At 62.0% G+C, this 17959-nt stretch overlaps 1 protein-coding gene across 6 annotated transcripts in view; it reads right to left on the bottom strand.

Moving 5' to 3' along the window:
* Nucleotides 1–1391: 1391 nt before the first annotated feature.
* SLC9A3 (solute carrier family 9 member A3) overlaps nucleotides 1392–17959 on the bottom strand; it is a 41984-nt gene continuing 25416 nt past the window's right edge. For 3 of the 6 annotated variants that reach the window (XM_053906836.1, XM_053906833.1, XM_053906831.1), the window contains 14 exons: nucleotides 15629–15789; nucleotides 13688–13766; nucleotides 12871–13048; nucleotides 12042–12262; nucleotides 10918–11120; nucleotides 10369–10458; nucleotides 10199–10269; nucleotides 9088–9217; nucleotides 6855–6970; nucleotides 6081–6210; nucleotides 5688–5864; nucleotides 5379–5451; nucleotides 4714–4827; nucleotides 1392–2532 (listed from right to left, as the gene is read on the bottom strand). In XM_053906836.1, coding sequence (XP_053762811.1) covers nucleotides 2144–2532; nucleotides 4714–4827; nucleotides 5379–5451; nucleotides 5688–5864; nucleotides 6081–6210; nucleotides 6855–6970; nucleotides 9088–9217; nucleotides 10199–10269; nucleotides 10369–10458; nucleotides 10918–11120; nucleotides 12042–12262; nucleotides 12871–13048; nucleotides 13688–13766; nucleotides 15629–15789 — 2132 coding nt within the window. In that variant the 3' untranslated portion in view covers nucleotides 1392–2143. Of the gene's footprint in view, nucleotides 2533–4145; nucleotides 4394–4713; nucleotides 4828–5378; nucleotides 5452–5687; nucleotides 5865–6080; nucleotides 6211–6854; nucleotides 6971–9087; nucleotides 9218–10198; nucleotides 10270–10368; nucleotides 10459–10917; nucleotides 11121–12041; nucleotides 12263–12870; nucleotides 13049–13687; nucleotides 13767–15628; nucleotides 15790–17959 lie in introns of those variants that run through there. The other 3 variants (XM_053906834.1, XM_053906832.1, XM_053906835.1) reach the window with 2 other exon arrangements.

Below are 17959 nucleotides of genomic sequence, written 5' to 3' on the forward strand. Positions count from 1 at the left end.
AAATTTTACAACAGTTTTCCTAAGGAAATACATTCATAAGACTTTGTTTACATTCTGTTTTACAATGACAAGGACAGCTAGGATTCTCATTTATGAAATGTATCCACAGCACGAGGGTTTATAACACCGTGTCCACAGAGGAGACAGCAGACCTCTCTCGAGCGCCGCCGCGTGAGATTCTGCCAGGGAGGTTTCCGACCTGGAACTTCGGTTCCCTTATGGATGCGGTTGGCCCTGTGCAGTTCAACAAACTGCCCGCCCACCACAGAAAACACCAGCCAAGAGCTGAGCCATGAGACATTTGTCAAACAGATGCATCACCAGGCGGTTTACTGTCTCTGGTGTTGAGTGGGGTGCCCCTGAGTCGCTTTCCCTGACTCAGCCTCTGGCTCCGCAGCTGGGAATCGGATCCGGGTCCAGCGGTCCAGGTGAGTTGTTAAGGCAGCTAGAGATGCCGGACCAGCTGGGCTGTGGCCCCTGGGGCCCCAGTGCGCCAGGACCCATCCTGCTCTAGACGAACTGTCCGCGGGGAGTGGCCGGAGTGTGTGCCTTCCTGGGGATGTGATCGATGGCTGTGGCTGAGCAGTGAGGCTGGGCTGGGAGCAGTCCGTTGGGCTCACTGACGGGCAGATAATGGGTGAATTTCGTGCTCACAGGGTTGGTCAAAGTGGTCGCACAGCGTAGGGAAAGCAAGCGCCATCCTGTGTGTGTGATTTACGGAACGCAGATCTCGATGGGCTTTGTGTCGGTGAAGAGATGCTACGGGGACTCTTCCTGGTTTTTCTCAACACAAAGCCATGAACAGCAGGTTATATGCAGACTCTTTCCATCAGGGACTCCGTGTGCACTACTGCAACACTACAAACTGCTGGCAGACCTGGCCCGTGGTGGTTGTGAGAATCTAGAGCATGAGAACTTGGTCACAGCACAGCACAGTTTCCTCTCCTGAACAGGCTGAGCCTGGCCTCTTTAGAAAAGCTTCTAGGAGAGTCCTGAGGCCCCTGAGGTCCTTAAACACCTCTTTCTCATACAAAACCCCGTCTGAGGAACAGGCAAGGGCACAGGAGGCCCCCCCACCTTCCGGCTCCCTGTGGCAGACTCCTCAACCCTACGCTCTCGACCACTCCCCCCAAGGACGGCCAGACAGTGGTCTCCCTCCAGAGGACGGGACAGCGGTGGGGGTCGGGGGAGGAGGGACTCTGTCCCAGGCCATGTCCCTGAGACCCTGGAAGGGGTGGAGGGGGTCTGTGCCACAGCACCCTCAGGGCAGGCCCAGGGATCCTGTGAAGGTCTGGGTCCCATTAAGCTGCCGTGAAGGCCCCGTTCTCCTTGGCAGGAGCTGGGCGAGCCCACGTGGCCACTGCAACTTGTAACTCAGCGGGGGCGTCAGGCCAGAGACCAGGTGTGTGGGGGTGGGGGTGGGGCCACACCTGGAGCCCAGGGGCTGCCACACTGACACCTGGGCCAGGGCCAGACGGGTCGCAGCACAAAAAGGATAAGCAAACAAAAGATGTTTCTGCAATCGTACCTACAGTCCTAAGGTGACAGGTAGTTCACAGATCTGGTAAGTGGACATTAAGACATCACACAGGGCCTAGGCTGCCCACATCCCCAACCCCTGCAAATTGCTCCTGGAACCAGGGCCCCTGGTCTCCCTGGGGGTGAGAGCCCTGCCCGGGCCCAGAATCATGGGCTGGCATCAGGATGGGCAAATCCCACTTTGTCTGGGTCTCAGTTTCCCTGGCAGTGCTGATGAGAGAATGGACACAAAGTGGCAAGAACTCAAACACAGAGGCAGGCTTCTGGGGGCGCAGGGCCCTTCCTGACTCAGGGGTGAGGGTGGAAACATAACTCGCGAGCGCCAGGTCAGTTCACAACCAGGGCAGGTGGGCACAAGGACCCACAACAGAGTCTCCTGGCAAGGGCGCCAGCCCAGTCCTAGAAGCTGGAGGAGGCCCTGCCCGGGTCCAGGTCCACTTCTAGCCCGCGGGGGCCTCTCTGCAGGTGGCTCCGAGGAATTCCCAGGGTCAGGCCTCGGGGGGCACATCTGGTCCCCTGGGACCCATTCTAGCCCACAGAGTCCGGCTGGCGGCCCTATCCCAGCACCTAGACTCCGGATGCGGGAGACCTTAGGGCGGGGCCGTCACAGCGGCGTCTCCTCCTGCTCCAGCGCGTGCGGCGGCGCGTGGCACGAAGGCGGCAGGGACGAGAGCTTGAGCAGCGCGGGGCGGCGGCGCGCGCGGGGCCGCTGGAACGAGCGCCGGCTGTGCACGCGGCGCGCCGCCGCCGAGCGCGCGTGCGCGCCCGGCAGTCCGCGGCGCTCCGGCCCCGCCCCCGGCTCGCGGTCGGGGGGCGCTGTGGGCGCGGCCTCGGTGGGCGGGGCCTCGGCGGGCGGGCCCTCGGTGGGCGGGCCCTCGGCGGGAGGGGCGGGGCTCGGGGCGTGCTGCCACTGGGACCGCGCGGGGAGCGGGGGCTTCTCGGCGGCGGGAGGGGACGAGCGTCCGGTCAGCGGCACGTCGGAGCCCGTGTCACCTGCGGGAGGAGACGGCGTGAGCGCAGAGGGCACCTGGCAGGGGCCCTCGGGGAGGAACGGGGGCACGGGGTGGGAAGGGGAGACCGGGACGCTGCGCTGGGCGGGTTCCCCGCCCCATCCCAGACCGTCAGGCCTTCGGCACAAACTGCGGGTAGGAGGCCATCGCCAACCCTCCAAGTTGACTGCTGGCGCCCCCACACCTGGAGGCTGCCACGTCCCCTCAACGGGCACGTGAATCACAGGGACCCTCCAGCCCACGCCGTGGAACCTTCCCTCTAATCTTCCAGGATGGCTGTGCAGCCAGGAGGGTCCCCAACAGACCCAGCCCGACCCCCACCCCCACTACCTGAGAGGTTCCGGGCACTTTCAGGCCACGCCCTGGCTGTGTAGCCAGCACGGTCCACAGTGACAGGGTCGGCTGAGGACCTGACCCTGCAGCCCCTCGGCAGGTGCCTGTGCTGCAGGAAGGTGCTCAGTGTAAAGCCCACCCCAGACACAGCTACCCTGCCCAGGAAGTGGTCCTAGCCACGTGGCTTCTCCGGACACCGGTGTCCTGCTCCAGGGACAAGCAGGGCTCAAGGAAGAGAGAGGGGAAGGTTAGGAGGTTCAGAGGCAGAAGCCAGGAAAAAGCAGGGGCTCTGCCCACGTGGCCTCTCCCACAAGCTCACTTGGAGTCCCCAGTGGCATACGTCCCTGAAGAAATCTCAGCTTATGCCTAAAGCAAATACTGCACCAGGCAAGGATTTGCTAGAACACTCTACAGTGAGGGGTGGACTGCCGCTCCCCCGCCGGACTGGTAGACGCCCCTGTCCACGTGTCCACAGGAGACAGAAACAGGACTTTCCTGCCCTCCTGAGTGAGAGCCCCTCGGGTACCAGCTCCTGTTTCCTGCCTCCTCCCAGGTGTCCACCAGACACCAGAAGGAAATGTGGAATGAGCCCGAACCCTGCAGAGGGGCTGAATCCCCTTCCCTGTGGACAGTAGAGTGAGGACAGCACCCAGCAAGGAAGCCAGAACACCTGCACTTAGCTGCACCTGCCTACCACCCTTGCCTTGCCCCCTCACGCCCCGTCTTCACCACCACCCCCCCCCCCCCACCTTCTCTGCCCTCCTCTCCCGGGAGAGCTGCTGGTCTGGTCGGTGGGCTCGCCGGCTGTGTGGCCGGCCCCTCCGCTGCCTGTGCCCTTTCCCTGAGTTCTTGAGATGCTGAAGGGGGCCTGTTGCTCTCCTCCACTCACTTCTGTCGCATGGGCTTTAAGCAAAGCCCTGGGGCCTTTAGGGACAAAAGTGTGTTCCCCTTCCCACACGACCCCCGCCCCGCCTCCCCCCCCCCCCCCCCCATGCTTAGGCCCCTCTGAGATCATGACTTAGATTCAAGAGCTGAGCACATGGGTTAAAGAGATCTTGAAACAGCTCTGGATCCTGACATCTCAGTTGGAGGAGCTGAGACTCAGACGATCTCCTAAGAAACATGCGGCTGGAAAAGAGGCTTAGAAGGAGGAAGAAAGCTTCTGGAGAGTCTGCAGATGTTCAGGTTCAGAGCAAGAGAGGCGGCCAGCTGAGGGAGAGGAGCTGAGGAAAGAGCAGGCGTCAGGGGGGTGGCGGGGGGGAGTTACATGTGCGTGGACTCAGGGAGGGTTGTGCGGGGCTGCTCCTCGGGGGCGTCGGCCTGCAGAAAGGAGTCCACGGACTTGCTGCTGAGGCGGAAGGGTGCCAGGCGGTGGAAGTTGCCCGGCGAGCAGGGGATCTGCACGCGGGCCCTCTGGGAGGGCACCACAGTCTCCCCTGGCGACAGCCAGGGTGGCACCCTGGAGAGGGCGCTCAGGTCCTCATCCGGGGAGAACACGGGGTTGTCAATCCCTAGGAGAAAGGGCAGCAGCTGGTCAGCTCCCCAGGTGAAGCCGGGGCAGCAGGGACGGGGGGTGCCACCCCGGGGTCACACACCAGGTCGTCCTGCAGCCAGCACCTGGAAGGTTACCTGGAAGGTCTCGGGTTCTATGCTCTGCGTCCCATGCTGTCCCTCTACACGTGGCAGGCAGGGCGAGTGCCGGCTCCCTTCTCTGGAGCAGAGAACCCCGCCTGCCACTCACACCCCACATGGACCCAGAAGTCCCCATCCAATGACCAGCGATCATGCTCACTCCCGGGACCTGAGGAGGGCCAGCCCGCCTGCCCCTCACCTGAGGGGGAGTCTGTCGCCGTGGTGTCCTGTGTGACGTTTGCCAGGAACTCGATCCCCCCACCCATTTCAGCACCGTAGTCCGGGGCCTCCTCTGGGTCTGAAAGTTCCAAATCTGGTGGCAAGGGAAGGCAGCATGAGGGAAGTGGGCTGGGTGCACAGACGCCCCCATTTAGTGCCCTCGACTGACACCCTGACCAGCTTGCAGAGTGCCCCGAGGGTTGTCATGAGCCACCCCCTCTGGGTAGCTTGCTGGGTGGCAGTGCCCGGGTGGCCAAGCCAGCACAGGGCTGTACGAAGAAAAACCACACCAGGAGGTCTTCCCTCCTACGCAGGGGCCGCGGTGAGTGCCACCCCTCTGCCCCAGCCCCTCCTCCCCAGCCAGCCTGGCCTTTTGGAGGACGGAGCACCCTGGAGAAGGGGGCCTCCTCGGGGCGGGGGGGGGGGCACTAACTTCTTGTGGCTACAACACGAGTGAAGACTGGGACAGGGGATGTGGAGCCCACCTGAAGGGCGCTGCCCAGCGGAGTGGCTGGGGCCCTAACAGCAGCTCCTTACCCGAGGCAGGACAGGCAGGACCCTGCGGGCAGGGAAGGGTCCCTCCCGCCCCATCACACGCCCCTGCGTCCCCGCTGGTGAGCGCTGTGCTGTGGCCCCAGCCAGTACCTTTCTCCTTAATGGTGAAATTGTGCACGGGGCTCTCCATGGGCAGTTTCCCATTGGGAATGCTGCTGTTTCTCTGAGAAACAAAAGGGAAACTGTTAGCAGGTGTGGGCACAGCGACACCAGGACCCTGACTGCCCCAGCCGTTCCGGGGCGAGGCCCTGCTAGGGCCACCTGGAGCCGTCCAGGGCCACTCCTGCTCTGTGAGGGGGCTACAGAGGTGAGTGGTGCAGAGTCTCTGCCCAGGCCTGTCCCTGGGGGATGCCCTGGTGTGAGCCCACGGTCCCTCTGCCAACAGCCTGCCGCCCTCACCCGCTTCTGGGCACGTTCCCTCTTGTACAGCTTCGCTGCCTTCTTGTTCTGATTGATCCCAAGCTTGGCCGACTTGAAGGATTCCAGGCGCTTCCGCATGGTCCTGTGGAAGATCTCCTTGTCCTGCTTCTCGTCTTCGTTCGGAGTTAGCTCGTGCCGACTGTAGAGATGCTTGTACTGGGGGAGGGGCAGCCGGGGCGGTCACAGTGGGGACACCTTGCATGGCTGGGTCCCCCCTGCAAAGCCAGCCAGACAGAACTGGGGACGTGAGGGCCCAGGCTGAGCCCCCCCCCCCCCACCTCCTGCCAGCCGTCTGGGCCTGAGTGTTCTCTGCACTCAGGACAAGGACCCCGTGCCAGGGTGAGGACCCCACCCCGGGCTCGGCACACCCACCTCCTGCCGGGGCTTGTACAGGTACTGCTGCAGCGTGTGGTGAGTGGCCATGTCCTCTGTGTCACGGATGCTCCTCCTTCTCTGCTCCAGGGACTGCATATCCAGGCACACGGCACTGACGTTCTCCCTCCTACATGGGGGTCACAGTGATCGCCCGCCCCTCCGGCCCCTCCCCCCGTGAGCCCGGACACCTCCGGCCTCCTGGAAGGCCTGTCCTGGGAGTCTTCTCCCTCAGGGTTTCAGCCAGACCCCAAGAGGACTCCCCACCCTCCCCCGGGGCTCCCTGACCCCCTAACGCAGCCCAGCCCAGCACCTGCACAGCAGCTGACGAAGCCCCAGCCAAGCAGCACAGCCCAGCACAGGAGGGAGGTCCTAAGTCCAGGACCAGTGTGGGGGCGACCAGGGATGGGGCTTCAGCCCCAAACCTCTGCCCTGCCAGCTTCCTCTTCTCTTAGTCTCACACCAGGGCAGACACTAACCTTTACTGCAAGTGTATCTGTGCAGGGGAAACTCGTGGCACCCGTGTCCACACCCTGCGCTCCTCTCTGCGCCCCTCCCTGGGGTCCAGTGCACATCCCATTCACACTCTCAGTTGCCTCAAGATGCCCACTGGCCAGTGTGTGCCCAGAGGGGCCCTGCTGCCTGTGACTAGGAGAGCCTGGGAAGTGCAGGTCAGGGGAGATCCCCGCCCACGGCAGCCTCCAGGGTCATGGTGGGAGGTGCCCAGGTGAGGGGTGGCTTCTGGACGAAGCCCGTGTAGATGTGGGCACGTACAGGAGATAGGAGACAGAGGCCTCCACAGTTGAGGGCCGCGGTGTGCTGAAGTCCACGTTGACCATGTTGTCAGTGCTGGGGGAGCGGATGAAGGCCAGGGACCCACGGCGTTCTCCCTGTGGGGAGGAGGCAGACTGTGCAGCCCACACCGTGGAGTGCCCGGAGGCCAGACAGCCACCGGCCTCTGGAGAGCTCAGGCCGCAGGTAAGGCCTCGCTTGAGCCGAGTGGTTGGTGGCTGGTGGCTTGAAAAACTAAAGACAGAAGCAAGTGTGAAGAACCCAGCCCCTCAGCGGGCACGGCGCACCAGGGAACACCGCGGCTCCCCACAGGCCTGGGGATGTGTCCCTTGTCCCCACTGGGGGTCCCAACCAGCTGCCCTCAGTTACCCCAGAAGGCAACCCCCAGGCCTCTGTCCAGAATTGAATCAGATCAGAACTACGTACAGCAGAGCCCTACATGAATGAAAGTCAAAAACAGCCACTCTCCTTGGGTGGGAGTGTGGGGCTATGTGCCAAGGGGGCCACAGAGAGAAAGCAAGGGCCCCTTAGGGGAGGGCATGGGGCTGTGAGGGCACCAGAGTGAGGATCTGACGTGGCCGTGCAGGAGACTCAGAGGCACAGCCCAGGAGGACACATCACCCCTGCTGTGACCTGAGCCGGCAGAGCCAGGCCTGACCAGGGAGGAGCCCACGTCACGGGCCAGGGGCACTCAGTGTGCTGGGCAGCAGGGGCCCTGACAGCAGCCTGCACATCCCACGTGGGGGCTGGGGGCCTTGGAGTGTCCAAGGGACATAGAACTTGGCCAGAAGAGAGGGACAGCCCCTCCTGCCAGTCCCACCAGGCTCTAGGCCACGAAGGCCTCTGCAGTCCCACCAGGCAGAGGTTCGTGCTCTTAACTTCCCCAGCCCAGGGTCAGAGGTGCAGACAGATGATGGCCTTGTCCCTGCTGGTGCCTGGAGCTTCTGGATTGGGATTTCGGGGGGACCAGGGTCGGCACTAGCCCGGTGGGCGGTGTAGAGGCCCTTCCTTTTCCTCATCTCCCTGTGTCCCTGCCCCTCTCTGCCTTGTGGTGACCCCAGGCTGTGCTGGGGTGTCAGGCTATATATTTGGGGTGGACAAGCCCACTGGAGGACTCGCTTTCCGCTCTGAAGGGACAGGTGCTTCCAGGGCTCTGGCTGTGCCCTCCGTGTGAGGTCCGTGGGGTTTGCCAAGGTGGCCCCGTCCCTCCAGATGAAAATGCGGACCCCTAGCTCACCAGGCTCTATGTAGGCCTGAGCTGATGAGACGCCCGTGACCTCGGGGCCTAAGGGCCATGTGTGCGGACACACATGGGGCAAAGGCAGCTGGGTGATCAACTCAATGGCCAAGAGATGGTCACACGTGTGCACTGAGAAGCCAGGAAGCACTGCCCGGAGGCATGTGGCCACTGGGGAGGGGGGGCGGGAGGAGTGGGATTTGACCTGAGCCCTGCCATGACTGAGTCACTTGGACACATCCTGTACTGACCAAGTGGCCGTGAGTTGGCACAGGGCATGTGGCATCAGAAACAGCAAGATCCAGAGCGTCACCGTGCAGCAGGGCTAGTCCCTAACCCCCCACATGCTCCCGAGCCCGCTCGTTTTCCCCACACCCTGGACGCACCCACCAGCCACTAGTTGGTGGGGAGCTTTCTCTGGCCCATCAGCCTCAGGGACATGGGAGCGGACTCATTTGCCTGCGGAAGGCAGGGGTTCTGTGGGTGCAGGAGGGTCCTGCTTACCTGCAGGGCCGGGGGATGTGGAGGCCACCTCAGAGCCACAGCCTGTTACCAGGCATGTCCCATGTTGACCCCACAGGACTCAAGACCTCCTTGCTGCATTCCCCTTTGCGCGCATGCGCGTACGTGGATGAGCGGGTGTAGGCACGCATGTGCATGTCTGTGTGCACTATGTGGGGGTGGGGGGAGTCACGACTCCATAATGCCCTGCCTGGCCTCAGACCTCAGACCCACCAGGCCTCCTGCAGGGAGCTGTAGGAGAGGGCTCTGTGCCCCAGCTCCCACAGCCATTCTCAGGGCTTTGCGTCATGAACATGTCAACCCCCGCACGGGGCTGCCTGGGCCTCGGGGTGCAGACAGACGTGCATGTGAGGTGCAGGCCCACTGCCCTAGACCCCATGGCTGGCCCCATCCCATGTCTGCGTGTTGTTTTAGCCCCCAACTCCAACAAAGAGAACAGACAGAATGTTCTGGTACCTCAGCCACATAGCTAATGGCATCTTTCAAGTTGAGTTCGTGGAAAACATTCAGAATCCGATCTCGTGACTTCTGTGCCGACCTTCTCATAAGGATTTTGCTAAGGAATTTCCTATCGAAATTGGACCACCTGGGGGGTCAAATCAACACAGATGTTAACACTTGGGAGGATCGTGGGACCCTGGCAGCATGTGGGGGGCAGGAAGCAGCGGGCCCCCTCTCCCACTCCCAGACCTGGAATGGACGTGGTCTCCCAGGAGCTGAGACCCGGGAGATTCCCGCCCCTCCCCTCCGAAATTTATTTACGGTAACAACCTTGAGGGTGAGATTTAAAATAAGAGGAATGACCCTCAGGGGCTCTATTTCCCCATCAGTGTTCTTCCTGTCAGAAGGTAGAATTCTGAATTCTGTTCTCTCATTTGATACAATATTGCAACGTTTTCCACCTGACCGTTACCTAACACTCTGAAAAGGGTAGGGCAGGCTGAGGACAGGGCCCTGGGGCCCTGGCTACAGTGAGAGGAACATATTTTACCTGCAGAGGGACTGGCTAGAGCAGGAGGAACCTCTGAGCTCCCACACTTAGAGAGAACCAGGCTGGCCAGAAGGAGGCTTTAAATCCAGCACAATTAGAATACTGGCCAGTGGTCTGGGGCAGAAGAGGATGTGGCCAGGCCAGAATTGCAGAGGAACATCTAGCTGAGGTCCAGTGGGCCTTGAGCTAGACATTGAGGGGGAGGGGTTGCCCCAGGAGGAGAGGTCTGGGGGGGGGGCGGGGAGTCCCAAGGGGAGGGCGCTGCAGGAGGAGGGGGTCCTGGGGGAGAAGGATCCCAGAGGGAGAGGGGTTTCAGGGGGAGGAGGAGTCCTAGGGCAGTCGGGGGTCAAGGGGGTGGGGTTCCTGGGAAACAGGAGTCCCGGGAGAAGGGGGTCTCAGACAATTTGGCAAGTATCCTTGTTCTTCAGTCAGCCAGTGCTTTGTGAGGTTGGTTTATGGGGAATGTCAGCCGCCCTTTCTACCCTGTGGGTCCTCCAGTTAAAACTGAGGGCAGAGACGAATGTGCCTCCTAATTTCCCCATTTCAGTCCAACCAGGGGCACCTAAAGCCACTTACTTATCTCTGAGATAGTTGTGTCCAATTTGCCCTGATATATCCTCGATGGCAGAGAGGATGTGGTCGAAAGCCTTTCACAGGAAAGAGAATTGGGCTGGCATCACTCGGAGGGCTACCCCTGCCTTGCCCTGCCTCGCCCCTGCCCCCCCTCCCCCACCCCAGTCCCCTACCCGGCCATGCAGCTTCTCATTGAGTTTGGGCTCCCGGTGCTGGCTCCTTTTCACCTTCAGCCACTGCACCAGGGGCTTGATGGTCAGGCCCTGGAAGACAGGTACTGACCCAGACGGCGGGCAGGCTCCCGCCCAGGGCCCACCCTGGCCCACGGCACCCCCAGTGTGTGAACCCGTACTTGCACCCCCTCCATAGGCACACAGGGTGAAATGGGCCGCCCTTATCCACAGACCTGACCTGCTCGGAGGGTCCCCCAATCAGCTCCTTAGACTTCCCAAAAGCAAGGAGAAGTGGGACACCTTCCTGGGCGTGTCTGGTCAATAAAACCCTAACTGGGGCTTCGTTAACCAGCGGCAGCACAGGAAGAACATTTTCAGGCCAAATCGTGCTGTGTCCCCTGTGGGGCCACATGAAAACCTACAAAACGTCTCCTAGTTACTAAAATTACAAAAACCAATTAGGGCCCGGAGGCTGGAGAGGCTAGAAACAGAGCGCCCCGCTGGCGTGGAGAGGTCGGGGGCGCGGCGGCCGCGTGCCCTCCACCCTACCTGGAAGACGACCGTGAAGAAGACCACGATGATGGTGGTGCTGACGAAGAGGTTCCGCTCCTTCACCTTCTGCTCGTCCAGAAGGACGACCAGAGCGAAGGCCACGGCCCCGCGCAGGCCGCCGTAGGACATGACCACCTGGTCTATGATTTCCAGCTGCACCATCCGGTACCGGTTCAGGACCCAGGTCTGCAGGACCACACCTGCGGGCGGGGAGCGCACTGAGCTCCAGGCTCCTCGAGGGCCTCAGGCCGGTGGCAGCCACCGCCCTGGGGGCACAACATGTGGGACTCCCCTCCGAGGGCAGTGACGGTGACAGGTTCTGTCCCGGGCAAGGGGTCACGGAAACTGCACGCCGTAGCCCTACTCTCCCCAAACCCTCTTGTCCACACCAGTGCTCTCTCCTGGCCACAGGTCCAACCTGCCGCTGGGGATACTCCGCACCCCGAATTTGTGGCTGGAAGCTGCTCCCCGCAGCTCTGGGAATTCGCAGGTGTCCCTGTGACCGGGCTGCAACACCGAGGCCTTGTGCTCTTGCCTCCAGGACCAGGACCCTGCTCTGCTCTGTCAGCCGCTCCCTGGAGCCCTCAGGCCCTGGTGAGCTCAGGCAGAGTGGGTGGTGGCCTCGCCCCGGCACTGCACACCAGGGAGGGGCAACCAGGGCCGGAGCAGGCAGGGGGGCTCCTGCCTCACATGAGCCTCAATCTGCTCATCGGTGACTGCGTCCGCAATGGGTCGTCAGGAAACCAGATGGATTCCTCTAGGTTCTAGAACCTTCCACCCTGACCCCCAGCTATTCTAACTCCATCTCAAGGTGCCGAAGCCGTGACAAAGCCTGGAGTTTCGATGAAGATAACCCACGGCCCGGCCGTGGTGAGGCTCCCCAGCAGCTCCCAGACCCGCCGCTCACCGGGCAAGAGGGCTGGGCGCGAACACCGCGTGCCTGGTTTCCACAGCCGGGCCCCAGCGCCTGCCCCCACTGTGCCCAGCGTCCCTCAGTCATCCCCCCTGCCCCCCATGTGCTCCCGCCCCCATCTCCCCACCCCCCGCCCCCCCCACATCCCTGTCATCGCCCCCCGCCCCCTCCCCCCTCCCTGGTCCCCACCATCCCCCAGCGTCCTCACCAATGGCCCGGTACACGGAGATGAAGACCAGTGTCAGGAGCACAAAGGCCGTGTTCCACTTCCAGATGCGGGGGTTCACGGCTGAGATGCCCAGGAACATGAAGATGATGGTCTCTGCCCCACTGGCCAGCATCTTCATGGTGTAGCGCACGGTGGTGGCTGACTGTTCCGAGATGTTGGCCTTCACGTACTTCTGACAGCAGATGCCGCAGAAGGTGATGCTGGAGGCGGGACGGGCACAGTGAGGCTGGGGGCTGAGACCCTGGCCTGTGTCTGGGCACATGCCCACCCTACTGGTCGGCGTGCTCGGCTCTGCTTAGGACCGGGCGCGGTCCCGGCCCCCGACGCCCCAAGATCTGAACCCTGAGCCACCCAGTGGGCTGCCTCAGCGTCTGTCCTCAGCCGGGCGGTGGCTGGCTCTGGGGGGAGGTGCCAGGGCAGATTCGGGTCATGGGGGTGCCAGCCAGCCTCCCACCCAGAGCACCCGGAAGGGGCTGGGTGTAGGCAGAGCTCACAGACAATTCTGTGAAAACACCAACTCCTTATTTAAAACCTGAATAGGCCAGATTCTTCACCCCCACAGTGGCTTCTCACCCCTTAGAGGGAAGCGGGCCAGGCGGATGGGGGCTGGGAAGAGACCCACAAGGTTGTGCCCCAGGAGGGAGGGGCCCCTCTCCCTCCACCCGTCACCCCCCCCACCCCCTCCCAGGCACAGCTGCTTGGCTGTGCTGTGTGTGGGCCCTGCCCTACCCCTGCACACCAGCACGGCCCGCGGCCCACAAGCTGTGTGGCCCTGGCGCTCTGGGCCGTGGGAGCGAGGGGGACTCACGCCAGGATGGCCGACAGTGACAGCATCTCGGAGGTGAGGTAGGACAGGTAGGAGATGACGAAGACGAAGCCGGGCTCGATGATGCGCACGTGCTTGGTGAAGCGGGTCACCAGCGACAGCAGGAAGGCGAAGACGACCCCCACAAGCGTGCCCCCCAGGCTCACCACGAAGAAGGACACTGCGGGGCCGAGGACACTGGCTGAGCCGCCTGAAAGGCCCTTTGTGGCCGGGCGTGGCTGGCCCCTGCGTGTGGGCACGGCTGACCGGCTGTCCTTCCAGACCATTCCTTTCATCGTGGGTTGCCTGGTAACCCCCACAGAGGCGCCAATAACTCAGCAAACAAGCGTCCGATTCTCCCCCTGAGAGGCCACCAGGCACGTGGAGAGCTGGGAGCCCTGGCTCCCCTCCCCCATCATGGAGAAAGCCCGACAAGGGGGCCTTGGGCAGGGTTGTCCCTGCACCCCTGATACAGCCAGGCTGTCATTGTCCCTGCCCAGAGGAACGTTTGTCCAGAACCACCCAGGACACCAGGGCCCATGTCCTCCAACCAGACATTCTGGTGGGCCTAACGGGGCTGCAGCCCTTGCCTCCCCAGGGTGGCGGGACCCAACAAAATTGTTTTCATAAAACACGCTGGGGACAGGAGGGATGGCCACCGAGACTTTGCCCACACAGGCTGTGGGTCCCAGGGGCAGGCCTGGTGTCAAAGCCTGGAGATTTGGTGAAGCGGGTCACCAGCGACAGCAGCACGTCCACATGCTGGAGAAGAGACGTGGCCCCCACATTCCCCAGGTGTGCGGACCCACCAGCCACACACCTATGCCTTTCACGCAATCCACGCCAGTCACCTTGTCACCACCCAGCGTCACGAAAGATTCAAACACGTTGTAGAGGACCTGGGGGGACAGAGAGGCAAGCATGACATCGGGCCGGACCTTGGCCAGTGCTCACCTGATCTCAGGCCTCGGGCCTTGAGGACTTGGTCTGGGTCAAGCAGGCCATGGTGGCCTGTTCAGGAAACAAAAAATCACCAGGAGGAAATCATCACAGAGCATCACGGAAAAGAAGATGAAGGCCAAAGACGAGCCAGCGGGTGGGATACGAGAGGCAGAAGAACATTCTAGAGGGAACTAGAACCTTTACGAGCAAACGTCGTCCTTTCCTACTATCAGCAAAGCAGGGGTGACCACAAATTTAACCCGCTACGTTTAATTGTGTTTCATGTTCCAAGATGAAGCCAGAGTTTCATTTTTAGCGACTCTGCTGTTGCATTAACTCCCGATTATAGGATCACACCCCTTGGTGTCTTTGCATGTTGACGTTTAAACCTCATTCCACCAAGATGCTGCAGATGAAAGGCTCAGGAAGGGCATGCCAGGCCACAGCTGTGGAGGCTGTGCTGTGTGTCCTATGCTGAGCCCTCCACACCCAGGGGCCGAGGGCAGGACGCAGGTTCCTGGGGAAACAGCTGGTCTCTGAGCCCCAAGCCTGAACTCTCCGGGTCTGCTCAAGGGGACAGAGGACCCCAACAGGCGGGGTGTGGAGCTGTTTCTACCACAGGAGGCGCACAACAGGCCTGATGACACTCGGGTGTTGGGCAGAGTGTGGGCACACAGCCACCAAGGGTGCTGGGGGCTGGACCACAGCCTGGGTGTCTCCACGGAAACGCAGGTGGGAGGGGAGACGAGGCTCAAGCCAGCTGTAAGCGGAGAGCTCCGTGGCTCAGGCATGAGTTAGAGCTTCTCCAGAGAAACGGAGCCACGGCATAGAGCAGCCCAGCCTCGAAGGAGCTGTGTCTTATATTTCTGATTAAGTTTGAAATTAAGTCTCAAATTCCCCCGAGAACATCTTATCTGCTACAGAAGAAATCTGGTGCAGCACAAGCTTAGGGTCTGTCACTCTCCTGAACCCTGAAGGAACACGAAGAGGGAGAATTTCTTAGGCCACAGGTACTTTTAGAGCAAGAGGGACCTTCACGTCCTGCTGTGTCTGCAAAGCCCTTGGGGAGAGGCGACAGGCTGGTGGGGCTGGCCCAGAGCAGGAGCTCGGAGATGCAGCACGCGGCTGACCTGTGCAGGGAAGGCGCTCTGTGCGTGCCTCCACCTTACCTGTAACGCACTCGCACAGAGGTAGCGGCCCAGTTTCGGGCTGGGTTTCGACAACTCCGTGCTGGCCACCGTGATGCTGAGACAGTGCTCCCACATTTCATGAACCTTCTGTTCACTTTACGGAGCTGTTGTGGCTTCACACCCTAACCGAGAGTCCTCCCGCCCCCGCCCACCCACCCCGGCCCCGCCGAGCTCCCGGGCTCTGCCTCCCTCCTGGAGACCGAGGCGCTTCATGGGTGCGGTCAGTGCTCGATCGTCTTCCCTCCTAGGTTCTGGCGAGATCTCACTGTTTGTCTCTTTAGTGGCTCCCTTAGGGAAATCAGGGCCGGGGGCATCGACTCCGGGCCCGGAGTTAGAGGCGTCCTGCTCTGGCAACTGCTGGTGGGGTTGGCAGTGAGGTGTTATCGAGACGGGAGAAGAGCGTTCGAAGACCCGATTGAACAGGCAGTCATTCGGAGTTGGGAGGAAGTGAGAGAGGGGACAGCATGCGATGGGTGCGGGGGAAACCTCCTCCAGTCAGAGCGGCGGGGGGCGGGGGGCAGAGGGAGAGCACCCCCCACACCCACTCTCAGGCTTCTCGCGGCACCTCCTCTAGGCTGATTTCTCCGCCCACAGCACCGAGGCCCTGGGGCTGCCCAGCACCCGCTCACCACAGTGACGGCGTCGTTCAGCAGTGACTCCCCAAAGACGATAATGAATAGGACCTCGTTGACGTGCACCTCCTCGAACACAGCCAGGACGGCCACCGGATCCACGGCGGCTATCAGGCTCCCGAACAGGAGGAAATCGAGCAGCCCGACCTTCAGGTCTCCTGCAGGACAGGCAGGGCCGTCAAGGAGAGCCCTTCGGGGCCCGGGTGGGCGAGGACCTCTGAGCCCCGCACACTGACTCCCCTGGCCTCCTCAGGGGCTTCTTCAGGCTTCCGTCCTGCTGACTGCCGGCTTAGAAGCCTCTCAGATGGGACTCCCTCTTGGGCCTGGGGCTGGCTGGTTGTGGAACCTGGGTCAGAGCTGCCTGCCTGCCTCCCATGGGCTCCCACAGCCTTCAGGAAAGGCTGGTCTCACCCCCATTGGGGACTGACTGCCCCTCGTTCTTCCCTTCATCCACCCTGGGGCCTGCTTACTCCCTCCTGGGGGGCCCACCGGGAGGCTGCTGTGAGCAGATGAAGGACCTGGGGGGCTCGGCCATGCACGGCATGGGATCAGACCCCTGCCCTGGGCCGTCTGGGGTCCAGGGTTAGGGCTGAAAAGGGGGGTCAGGGGCTCAACAGGCATGGGAGAAAGGCTTCCCTGGAAAGTGATGTCTCCGCCCAGATGAGAGCCACCAGGACCCAGCCTGGGGGGAAGTGATGGAAGGGGGCAGGGGAGGGGCAGGCCTCACAGGGTCCTGGGGGCCACAACTGGCCCGGGGAAATCCTGGGGGACTCCAGTAGGAGGGGCCACCAGGGAGGTTTGAGGGACAAGAAGGGAGACGAGGGCTCAGAGTGGGGCGGGGGCAGGGGGAGGGGTAGGAAGGGACCTTGGAGGAGCAGGTCCTCAGAGTGAGCTCAGCTCTGCTTCTTGAAATGGCCCAGTGGGTTCCTGGTGCCCTTGGGGGTGAGGGTCGTGCTGAGATGCACTTTCCAACATTCCAACATCTCAGTCTCCAAAGCGGCACCAGGCTGCACTCATAGCCGCACGGCAGTCCGCACTGGACACACAACCTCTGGGACCCGAGGATGGTTGTCTCATCCCGGCTCTGTCCAGGACTCACACCTGTGTCAGCTGGGCTGCTCCAAGGAAGGCCTTGTCCGGGAGCCTTCCTGGCACTGAGCCGCCTTCCCGGCCTGAATGCACCGAACCAGACCTCAGGCCTGGAGGGTATGGGGGAGGCCCACATGGGTGGGGAGACACAGAGGCCACGTGTGGGCTGGACCGCTATCCCTCCAGGCACTTGGGCCCTCTCCAGGTCTAGGACAGGGCTTCCGCAGAAGCCCAGCTCTCCCTCAGGGCGACGCAGGGCCCCCTGGAAGGTTGTCTCCTCGGAGAGACGTGGCCCTGGAGGGAGCTCCCCGTGAGCTCTGAAAACCCGGCAGGCAGCCTGGCTCCAGAGTCTGTGTCCTGAAGAAGTGGCAGGTGTTAGAACCGGCTTCCAAAGAGTTTAAAATGTGCCTTTTGAAATGGGAATCGTAGGGTTTGCTTTTCTACCTCCAGGCACTGTTGGTGAGGCAGAGGTGAGAACACAGTCCCTCCTGGCTTCAGACACGGGACTCCACACGCACATTCCACATTTTGGGGCGTCCCGTCTTTAAACGCCTCCTGGCTCGTGGGTCTCTCACTGTCTAAGGGCCCAGACAGACCCGGTGGTACATTCTGGAAGCCAGCCACTCCAAGCAGGAAGTGTCCCGGGGCCAGCCTGCTCTCCTCCCTGGGGCAACAGTCTACCACCCACTGGCCCTCTCTGACTGCCTGGAGCCTCTGCTGGGCCTAGCGCCGGCTGGCCCGTCCAGACACCCATCCAAGATACCCACTGCCAGCCCTACCTATGGCCTGGCCTAGGGTGACTTTTCCTCAGAGAGGTGCCCCCGGCCATTGGACTACAGAGACCGATTGGTCCCTGCCTCCCCAACTCCTCAGATGCCTTGCTCCGGGCGTCTAGGGACAGAATAGGCTCATTGGCCCCTGGGTGCTGTTCTGATCTGTGATTTTGGCTGATGCCTAGCCTTGACCAGCTGCATCCTGAGGACCGAACACAGGTCCCCTTAGGGACTCCTGCTCTAAACCCTGAGACTCTCCCCTGTGTCCAGTGGCTAGAGATGGCCCTGCCATCCTAGATGTACCCAACCACCTAGAGGCATCACCAGTAAATGTACCCGGGGCTTACTCACCTCCAAGGCCCGGCCAGACGTGTTTGGCCCCATGTCAACCTTAGGGGGTTTCTCTGGGCTGAGCCTGGAGGCGGTGCCAGATGGCAGTGGGGGCTCCAGGAAGCATACGTGCTCC

This window comes from Panthera pardus, unplaced genomic scaffold (assembly GCF_024362965.1).
Source record: "Panthera pardus isolate Hobbes unplaced genomic scaffold, ASM2436296v1 HiC_scaffold_2, whole genome shotgun sequence".
Classification (NCBI taxonomy): Eukaryota; Metazoa; Chordata; class Mammalia; order Carnivora; family Felidae; genus Panthera; species Panthera pardus.